The sequence below is a fragment of the Solanum lycopersicum genome, chromosome 3 (assembly GCF_036512215.1).
Source record: "Solanum lycopersicum chromosome 3, SLM_r2.1".
Classification (NCBI taxonomy): domain Eukaryota; kingdom Viridiplantae; phylum Streptophyta; class Magnoliopsida; order Solanales; family Solanaceae; genus Solanum; species Solanum lycopersicum.
This window is the reverse complement of record NC_090802.1, coordinates 56,955,325-56,966,698: the sequence shown is the minus strand read 5'-3', so window position 1 is coordinate 56,966,698 and position 11,374 is coordinate 56,955,325. Positions and strand designations below refer to the sequence as shown.

Below are 11,374 nucleotides of genomic sequence, written 5' to 3'. Positions count from 1 at the left end.
ATAATTAAAAGATGAGAAACACAAGTAACAATTAATGGCAGCAATGAATAGATGTTTTTATTTACGTTTCAACTCTTGTGAATTGTCATATTTTTAGATACATAAAAACAACTGACTTGAAAGTTGAATCATCATATCTCAGTGTTTGCATCTCTGATTCACTGATGAGAAAGAGTCATTCAACGGAAGACCAAAAAAAGCAACTGACATTTTCAATATAATTGGGGTGTGTCATGCATGTATTACGAAATTTTAACACAAACAAGTAACAACAACAATAATACACTCATCTTCATCACCAACAAGCAAGGTCAACTTGACAAATTAATACTATTTCAATATCGTTATATCTACGAATTAAATTTAGTGTAACACTTTTTTTTTATATTCATTATGTCATCTTTTTAAATTCTTGAGTTTGATTTTATTATTTTAACTATATACTATACATTTTGATTGAAAATTTATATTCTTTGTTCTTATTTCATAAGGTTTGCATATATTTTGTCTTCCATAAATATCACTCCTAGAATTATACTGAGTATATGATGGTCGTCAATTTATATATGTAATAAGAAGGAAAAAAAGTAAGACCTCTTTATGAAGCTGGCTTTAGGTCCCAATCTTGTTGAATTTTTAACACTTGAGAAGCACAGGATGGATGCAACTTATACCTATTGTGTCGGGTAGGAATATATATTATTTTTATTAGGCTTTCGGATTTAAAAGAAAAGTTTTCGACACACAAAAGAAGACATGATATAAAGCAAATAAAACAACAAATAGTAATACCTAATGAAAATAGAAGAATGTGTCACTACTAAGGGGTCTTCGACTTAAAGACAAGTTATGTTGAGATTAATTATGATAGAATGAGTTATATTGAGATAAATTATGATCAAATTAGTTATGTTAATATTATTTTTTATTAATTAATTGGTTTATAAAACATGTATGACATACATAATAAGTTGTTGTTTACAAAAATATCCTCTAAGAATAAGTTGTTTGTTTATAAAAGAGGATTTAAGGGGGATATTAACAAATTTGTTATTTTACATTTTTATATTGGAATAAGTTATTCGAGGATTAATATTTCACCCAAAAATAGAGATTATATATCCCAGCCATAATTATTAATCACGGAATAAGTTGTCTCACGATTAGTATTTCACCCATAAGTAAGGATAATAAATCCTAGTCATAATTATTAATCTTTAAATACATTATCTTACACTTTGTAACCAGACAAAAGAATTGAGTAAAGCTTTTATACATATCTCAATATTATTTTTCTTTATTCATCACACCAAACAACCCCTCCTACAAAATATGCAACAACACTAGATTATCTACTACAATCTTTATTCTAATCTTAAACGTTCATAGCTTTCTTTTTAGGATCATGTTACCAGTAAGCTGAAATTATATCATATTTTATCTAATTACCTTCATTCATTTTTTTTACACCATTTTCATCTCTCGAACTGTTGCTATAGTCCCGTTTATAAATCTCTGCTACTATTATTCTAATATCATTATCATTTTTAGTTTTCTATTTATATACTCGATACTCATATTAAAATCTAATCAAATTTTGATCATATAGAAATATATCATATTGGCGTAAAAATCAACGAAATTGATCTAAAAAATACCGATATAACCCCAGGATAATTCTTGGAGTTTTCTCCATGCCCGATGGAGAAGTAAAAATATTTAATAAAATTTAATTTATTTTAATAATAAACAAAACTAATAGGATTGATTATGTATCAGAACTAAAACACTCAAATTCAAAAATCTCTTCTCTATAGTGGCTTATTCATACTCATTATCTACTTAATTATTTAATATCTTAAACATAAATTTCATTATTTGTTTTTATAAACAGAGAATTGTCTATAGATATAAGCTACCAGCAAACTTAAATGAGCCCACACTCACCCCCAAGCTTTGATAAGACTAGTCAAATGCATAGGAATAAGCTAGAAAATAAAAAATTAAAAAAATCCAATTTTTAGCTAAAATAAAATAAAATCATGTCCTATCTCTCTCTTCATCTTTATATAAACCTGACCCTTTGAGATTTTCTCAGACCCATTATTATCTCTTACTTCCTCTGTTTTTTTTTCATTGAGAATTCCAAAGCAAATCACAAAACTAAAAAAAAAAAAAAAGATGGCTGCTTTTTCATCACACCAATTACAACACAATAACCCATTTCTTCTTGATTCAGTATTTTTGCCAACTTCTCCTATTAAAATGTCTGGCTTTTTTGAGGAACCAAACAATTCTTGTATAGTACAACAGTTTTACCAACAAGAATTCCCTTCCAATTTAATTTCTCATGAAAATAGCTTTTGCCTTGACCCTAAAAGTAGCAGCAGTATAAGCTTAGATATGGATGCTTCCTCTGTTACTGATAAAATTGAAAGTGGAATTAATAATAATAAGGCTAATGTTAGTCCTTTGGATAAGAAAAGAAAATCTAGTGAAGGGTCTTCTTCTATGACTTCTGCTCATTCTAAGGTAATTTGGAATTTTCCATTTCTGTTCTGTAAATTATTCATTTTCTTGGAATTGGGATTAATGATTACTCTGTTTTTTTGTTTTTTGTTTTTATTATTAGAATGAGAAACAGGGTGATAATGGGAAAAAGAAGAAAATTATCAGCAAGTTAGTAGCCAAAGATGAAAAGAAAGCTAATGAAGAAGCACCAACAGGGTACATTCATGTTAGAGCAAGAAGGGGCCAGGCAACTGATAGCCATAGTCTTGCTGAAAGGGTATAATTCTACTTTTTGCCCCTTTTAACTATTGGTCCCTCGGTTCGATTTGATACGGAGTTTTAAGAAAAAAATATTATTTGTATGATTATATATTATTTCATTAATAATAAAAAAATAAAGTTAAATTATTATTTAATATAGTTATATGTCATTTCAAAAACACTAACTAAAAAGAAAAATAAGTTATAAATAGAAATGGAACGGATACTAAAATTTATAATGTGGTGTGAAAATTGAAACAACTAAATTTAAATTCATGTTGAAAAATAACACATACGAACTAAATACTTCTTACTAAAAATGAATCGACAATTAATTTAATATTTACCACTCCATCATAATCGTCGGTGTCCGGTAAACCTATTATTGTTGTGGAACAGTTTTTTCACTGTTTAGCTTGTGATATGATTTCAGGTGAGGAGAGAGAAAATAAGTGAAAGGATGAAGATATTGCAATCTCTTGTTCCTGGTTGTGACAAGGTAAATGACAAAGTTAATTCAGTAAAAAAATTTTGTCTTTTATTTGTCTTTCCATGTAGTACAATTGAAAGGCACTTTTCAAGAAATTAGTATTTAAAAATCTTTTAAATTATAATTCTTCTGACAATTTTCATGTGACTTGAATGAGATCAGGTAACTGGAAAGGCCCTTATGTTGGATGAGATAATTAATTATGTCCAATCTTTGCAAAACCAAGTTGAGGTATTAAACAAGAGAACAATCAATTAATAACTTCCTTTATATTTTAACTTGCATAATTATAAAATATTAATACTAATTATATTATGTGTTTCTCATGTTTCAGTTTCTCTCAATGAAACTTACTTCTTTGAATCCAATGTACTATGACTTTGGAATGGACTTAGATGCACTCATGGTCAGACCTGATGACCAGGTAAGCTAGCGTTTAATCATATATTCAGAACTTGAATTTTTTTAAATTTCGACTTTATCATTAATCAAATTCATTTTTTATGATTTTCCTTTTCAGAGTTTAAGTGGCTTGGAGACACAAATGGCAAATATTCAGCAAGGTAGCACAACTACTACATCACAGGCAGCTGAAGTTATTGCTAACACTAATAGTGGCTACCAATTTTTGGATAATTCAACATCACTCATGTTTCAACAATCCCATTTCCCTAATTCTATTCCTCAGGTATTACATATTCATTGAATCTACTTGTTGTCATTATCTATTCATAATCACACATAGACAAACACCTAATAATGATGGAATTGATATCAAACATTTTGATGACACATTATTACTAAGGTTAATTAGTTATTATTTTTATCAGGTTATCGAAGATTTACATGTAATTATCTTATAAACGTCCGGTACATAGAAAAAATACCGTAGGATATGATTGATAAATAGTATAAAGGTAGGTAATATACATGATGTGAAATTTTCTAACATGGAAAAGTAATATTTTTTTTTCAGGGTATTGGACAGCTCTTATGGGGTGCAGATGAGCAAACACAAAAAATAATAAATCAGTCTGGATTTAGCAACAACTTTTGTTCTTTCCATTAATATAACACCAGGCCCCTACTGTCCTGCCCTACACTACATTTGGTGAGCTATCTATCAAGTGCTAAAAAAATATTTTTAAGAAAATCAGAAAACATTTTAATTTATCTAGAAATAATAATTAAAGCTGATAATTATTTTTGTTAATTTGTGCAGGGAGATCCATTAAACCTGACTATAACTAGCTAAGCCTCTAGTATATAATAACTTGTGCATGGAGGATTATATTGTAAAATCACCCTATTATCAAGGCTGGGAAGTAAATGAGTGGAAGCCAAAAGAGTACTTAGAAGTCATCAGCTAGCTGCAGGCAGAATTATTTGAGACACATATTTTTGAATATTTGACTTATATAATTACTAAAAATCTATTGAAAGCAAAACTTCCTAGAGCCATGTGATGATGGTGGTGGGTGGGTGGTTAAAACCCTAGCTTAGCTAGATTAGAGAAAAAAATGTAATTTTTCTTTTACATCTTTCTTGTTGTATTATTACCATGTGTACTTAGTTATGATAATATGATTGTTGCTTTGTATTATTACCATCTTCTTCTAGTATCATCAAAAGTCTTATATTTGCATTTTTCTGAGTAAATCAGGGATATCTTATTTCATGTGAAACTTTTCGATGTAAATTTTAATTAAGATAATGTTATTTTTATTTTTTATTTTATTACGATCATTGATGGAGACAAAATATTTCACTAAAACAATTCAAAACATAAAAAATTACTAATATTGACTTTATAAATAAAAAAAATATAATTTTTTAACCAACATGTTACTTTGTATACCCTACAATTGGATATGTTTACATTTGTAGTAGCAATAGTAGTATTTAATGTGTTGCTTTGGGATTGAGATGATTGGTGAGCACAAAAGATGGAGAGATAGTTGTTTTCATATCTAGGGTTGTACTATGGAATCTTTGTGTGTTAGGCTAACATTAACCCTGGCTAGGATAGCTCTATCTTAACGGATCTACTGTGCCTTTCATCTTGGAGAAAACACTTGGTCAAATTATTACTGTTTTTTCTAGTACTAGTACTATTGCAGTGGCAAAATTTATTATTCACAAAACAATTTAGTTACTATGCATTTATGATTGAATTGTTGTGAATTTTTTTTTCTCACCAATTTAAATTTTAAAAAGGCATAGGATAGAGCATATTATGACCCATTTAAAAACAACTTTATTACATGTCATTTTGTATGATTTAAAGAGTGAAAAGTAAGATCCAAACCTTTTTTTTTGTTTCCCATATTAGGGTTCAACGTTCCTTTTAATATTGATACTAGTATTTACTCTTCAGTAAAATACTAGTACTTCATTAAACAGGTAAAACAATTAATATTATTTGACCAAGTTATTTTATTTACCTCTAAAATTATCTCATGGTGTAACAGTTGTATAAGCGTACATAAAATTTACTTATATATAAATAAGGTTTTCAATTTTGACCAGACTAACAAAAAATAAATATATAGTATCATATAAAATGAAACGTAACCGTATAAGTAAAAAAACAGACTACTCTATTTATACCAATTTATGTATATCATATATACTCTCTGTGTGTGTTCAGAAAAATGTATATTGTATTTTCTTATTTAAAAATTAAATTAAAATAATTGACTTACCTTTTATGAATTTATTATGATTCATTTAGAACTATATTAAGTTTCTAAATAAATATTTTCTAATTGAGATTAAGGAGTAAGGACAGATAAATCCCACTACTTTTTTCTTACTGTATATATTTATTTTCAGAACAATGAAATAATATTGACAAGACTGCATCCCATCTTGATCTGGAGGGAAAAAGCATATACTCTGACTTTAACCCTACTAATTATATTAGTGCATGCATCTCCATATATGATATAGTCAATATTCCAGAAACACCTAGCTAGGACCAACCTGTTACCTTGATCACTTAATTACTCTTACTATATCTCTCTTTCTCTATATATATTTATGCGTTCTCCGTTTCATTTTATTTTACAAATATTCTTTTAAATTTTATAATAAAATACTTCTATTTCACACTAGTTGTCCGTTGTTACTTGCTATGCTTGTTGTAATTATTTTTTGATTTTTAAAATTGAATAAGTATTGTTTGATAACTATTTTTGATATAGTGAACAATTATTGTTGGACGGGAAGTATATAGTAATTTCTTCATTCATTTTTAGTTGTCACACTTTGACTGCATTTAACTAAATTAGTACTTCCACCGTTCGCTTTAACTTGGCATACCATTAAAAAATAATTATCAATATATGTATTTACCAGACTATCCCCTATTAAATGATATATTGAAAATTAAGTATTTATTGGTAAGGGTAAAATATGAAAAAAAGATATTTTTTTTAATACGTTAAAAATTATAAACATAAATGAAAATTTATTTTAAGAATAAGTGACAAGTAAAAGTGAAGAGGGAGTATTATTTAATTATGCTTTGGAATTCTAATCTTGTTAATACCATTCCCTTGATATACTAAAATAGACCAATAAAAATTAAGCATTTTTTTATACTATTAGGACAAAGTAAAATGACATGGAAAGGAGCACTTAATTAATAATTATGAAATGATAGTGGATCAAAAGTATTCTCTTAAACAATGATTAGGATCAGATCTATATTCACTTAAACAATCATTAGGGGAATTAAAGCAACCATGAAAACTAAGCTAGGAGGTTAAAAAAAGAAGGTACTACCAACTTAAACACTATTTACAAGTGATTTGTTGTCAATTATAAAAACCTTTCCATGTGATTTTTTGTCTGAAGGAGACATACAGGAGTTTAGAGCCACGTGTTGGAACAGTCATAACTTTATTTTATCCCTACTAATTACTACCTACATGCCAATAAGAGATTTGGAAATCTTTAATTTGTTATAATATTCATCCAATGATAAGTCCCATTTAATTATAATCTCTTTCTAATTCTCTTGATTTGTCAATTTTAATCCTCTTTTAACAACTTAAAGAAGTGTCACATACATACAATTAGAGGACTCCAATTATTTTTAAACATCACACTCTAATGCTCCATATATCGTTCTTTTTATGTTGCTATATTATTGATATTGAAATAGAAAAGAGCCTCATACGTTATTCACAAACTTGACGTTTGAAACTTGATGGTCTGATTAATCACGATTCACATCAAGTAAGGCCATTCATGAGAGAAGCAACATTCTCTGTCAAGAATTTTTTTTTATTTTTAGAACTCACATTTGAAGATGGTGATCTATCTAGTAATAGTAGCCTATTAGCAAAGAAGCTTTTATTTAAGACTTGACACCTTGCTTGGCTTCTTTGCCTATCTTGTCCCTCAGTCTGATGGCAAATTTCCATTAAAATTTCCATCAATTTTGCCAAAAGAACAAGACATGACTAATCAGAAAAGAGGTTATCCCCACCCTCCCAACCAAATTTAGTGTAGACTTCACAATAAATTATTATAGAAATATGTTATAATATATATATCGATCTTTATGTCCCAATTGGCTAAAAAGTGGACATATCGAACCTGCTGGAATGAATGATGTCCCTCTTACTAAGCTAATTTATTAAATGCAATTTTGATATAATACTGTTTATCAAAAAACATTGTCTTGCCATCTATGGATTGTGTTCTGATTAAACTATTTCTGGTGTCTCTAATTATTTATAGTGAAAATATATTTAATTCTTTCAAAAATTAGCTAGATTTACTTTTCATTTGTATTTAAATAAAAACTATGGGTACACGAAAGTGACAAAGTTACTTTAATTTAACTACAAAATTATGCTTGTCTGGTGGAGCGAATTGGATGATCAGGTCGAGGGCTGCCCCCTCTATTAAAGAATAACAAATCGGTGGTTAATGAGTTGGGTAGACTCCTTATATAAGGCTTGGGCAATCCTCCTCCCTTTGAGCTAGCTTTTAGGGTGTGAGTTAGGCGTAAAACCTAATTTAACTCCCGCTTCCCCTTACCCTCCATTCCTTAATATGAACTTTGAATCATCAAAGTCTTTCTGACTCGATTTGATCCGATTGCCTGCGCGAATGACACTTTAAACGACGAAACTCTCTTAAATCTCAATATAACATTTCATAGTTAGTGACATATTTCAAGAAAAATTAACACTAAAGATTAAATAAAAATAAAAATTAATTTTATCTAATTCTGGGACGAAAGAGTAATTAATTGCTTTGACACATATGCCCCCTCCCAACTCATCAATTTGTCTCCCAAATAGTCCCCACATTGACAAAATTAATAATCATGTGAAGTTAAATCAACTGATTTAATTAAGGGTCGTTTAGTTATATGGATTTATCTTCATTTATGTTGAAAATTCATCAAGTTCTATATAGATATGCCTATTAAACATGAATGTCTTACTATATGTATTTAGACTCTAAAATGATCGATACCAAACTCAATTTGGTAGTTTTATTATACTTTAAGGGCCCATTGAATGAAGAGGTTTGGTCTTACATGTATGTATTTCAATTCATAAGTTAAATTAGAAAATATTTCTTCCCGTAACATTATGTGCATATCCGATCCTGTCCAAAATAAATTTTATCTATGTTCTTTTAGTTTTATCATTATACATCTTATTATATAGTTAACGTTATTTTAATTAATCATTTATTAAAAATAATTTCTTTTATTCAAAGCCTTTTTAAATCGTACCCTCCATGATTCCTAATCATGAAAGATGTTGTTATTAGTTTTACTTTAATACAAAAGCTATTTGATTATAATAAGTGCTTTTAATAATTCTTTGCTTGAACTCACAATGCATCAACACCTAGCATTTTTAATTTTTTTAAAAAAAAATTATAAATGCTCACTCAATATTATCTCTCACATGATTCTATTTAGACACAAACGAAAAGAAGAAAAATCCAAAAAAGAAAGGCAAAAAGCAAAATTAAGGAAACGATAATGATGAATAAGGTTGGCAAGTTTGAGGTTATGTGATCCTAAAATTACAAATTGTTTCAATCAGACAGTTTCTGCTTTGTCACCAATAATAATTAGTTAGCTTTTTCCTGCCAAATAGATTGTCCTAATTACTTTAATAAAAAATTTAAAATTCATTTCTTCAATTCCTTGGTCAATATTACTTGCACTAATTTTTTTAAAAAAAGCAAAATTAGTGGTCGTTTTCTTACATTGTCGGCAATTAATTTTCGTACATAGCTTTAATAAATTATGCTTAAATTTGTTGGTGCTTTGTCAATCTTCAATATAATTTAGAGCAAGTATGAAAAATAGAATTTCAAAGGTAAAAATAATCATAACAAAGTATTTTTTTTTAAAAAAAATATCACTATAACAAAAATAATTATTAGCGGTAATTAATTTTTAATTATCATTAAATATGTATTTTTAACGACAATTGACATTCTTTGTATATGTCTCTTAAGCCTTTAGTGATATTGATTCTAATGACACTTAACTAGTGTCGATAAAAATTTTAGCACTCTTTTTTGTGTCAATATTTAATGTCGTTAAAAGTTATTTGTTGTAGTGCATGACAAATCAAAAGTAATTTAATACAACGAAAACTTGAAGCAAAATACCATGGAGATTGCTTTTATATCTATAATTTTTTTTAATAAATAACTTGAATTTTCCAATTTAACTCCAAATATTTAATACAAAATTATGTTGTACTTTGAAGAACTTCCTACGGGTCAGGCGAATAAGTTCTTATGATTGTTTAATCACATACTTGGCTTTGAAGGAAACATTCTTTTAGTCAGAATAGTATTTTTTACTTATATTATTTTCTTTAGAAAAAATATTTTTACTTTTTTAATTTTAATATAATTTAATTAATAGATGAAAAAAATCAGTTATTTTTCCTTTACTAATTACTATAGTATTACAAGTGCTATATATCCTACACGTGCAAAAAAAAAATGATATGATTAATCTGAATCAGGGTTTCAAAGAAATGTTAGTTCTAAAGAATTTCTTTTTAAAATCAATAATTGCTGACTTTCCAGATGGATTCTGGAATTATTTTCTTAATCGATTGGTTTTAAAATAGTAGAGTATTAATAACTATTAGCTTCGAAAGTTAGTCAATTGTTGGACAATTTTCAAACTCATTTAGTGGGCCCTTCTATTTACCAGCACAATTGCATCATTTCAATTTGTTATTTTATAAAAATAAAAGTCATTTATAATCAATCAAATTGTTTCATTTCAGCCATATCATTTTCTTACTAAAAAAAGGCAAAATGATAATATAATATTAACTCTTGGATATTTGGCATGCCATGTCAACAACTTTTTCATTCAAAAAGTTTACTTGTTGATATGTATACGTGGCGTTGTAACAACGCCAGGTTTTCAATCATTGAGTTTCTAGAATTGCCACGTCAAAAATAAATAATAATTCTCCAACTTTTTCATGCAATCGAGGCTTCTTGATCTTCATTTTTCAGTGCAACTCTATTCACTCTTCTTCTTTTTTTTAATGCTTTTTTTCATGTTATTTATATCAAAGATAAAATTAATTTTAATATATTTATTGCAGGGCTTGTTTATCCTATTATAATGATTTGATTTTGGACTATTATTACGTATTGATTCGATTAATATATTGGATTTTGTTGTATTATGTAGTATTGTTTTGATGAATGCTAATCATCATATTTAGAATAGATTACATAATTTTTTATGATTACATAATATCATATATTAACAATTTAAAAGATAAACATAAATTATATAAGAAAAGATAAAATTATTATAAAATTATAAAGTGAAGAAAAAAATATTACTAAATAATAATAAAGATAAAATGAGAATGAGTAATCAAGGTAACAATTGAAATATCCTTTTGTGTGATACAAAATGGAATCCATTACTGGTATTTTCTTTCCATATTTTTACATGTATAAAATTTTAGTATAAAATTTTAGTATGATATAATTGAAAATTTTTCTGTAAAGTAAAAATTTAAAAGATATATATATATATATATATATATATATATATATATATATATATATATATATATA

General features: G+C 27.3%; 1 protein-coding gene across 2 annotated transcripts; it reads left to right on the top strand.

Moving 5' to 3' along the window:
- The first annotated feature begins 1,990 nt into the window (after positions 1–1,990).
- On the top strand, positions 1,991–4,865 carry bHLH1 (basic helix-loop-helix). 2 transcript variants are annotated; one of them, XM_010319846.4, is made up of 8 exons: positions 1,991–2,532; positions 2,633–2,788; positions 3,206–3,271; positions 3,425–3,493; positions 3,597–3,686; positions 3,783–3,950; positions 4,239–4,373; positions 4,485–4,865. In XM_010319846.4, the coding sequence occupies exons 1-7, from the start codon at positions 2,182–2,184 to the stop codon at positions 4,329–4,331; spliced, it is 993 nt and encodes a 330-aa protein (XP_010318148.1). In that variant the 5' UTR covers positions 1,991–2,181; the 3' UTR covers positions 4,332–4,373; positions 4,485–4,865. The 2 variants fall into 2 exon arrangements, with proteins under 2 accessions (XP_010318148.1, NP_001266190.2); NM_001279261.2 differs by lacking the exon at positions 4,485–4,865 and having other exon boundaries at positions 2,182–2,532; positions 4,239–4,331.
- Positions 4,866–11,374: the final 6,509 nt, after the last annotated feature.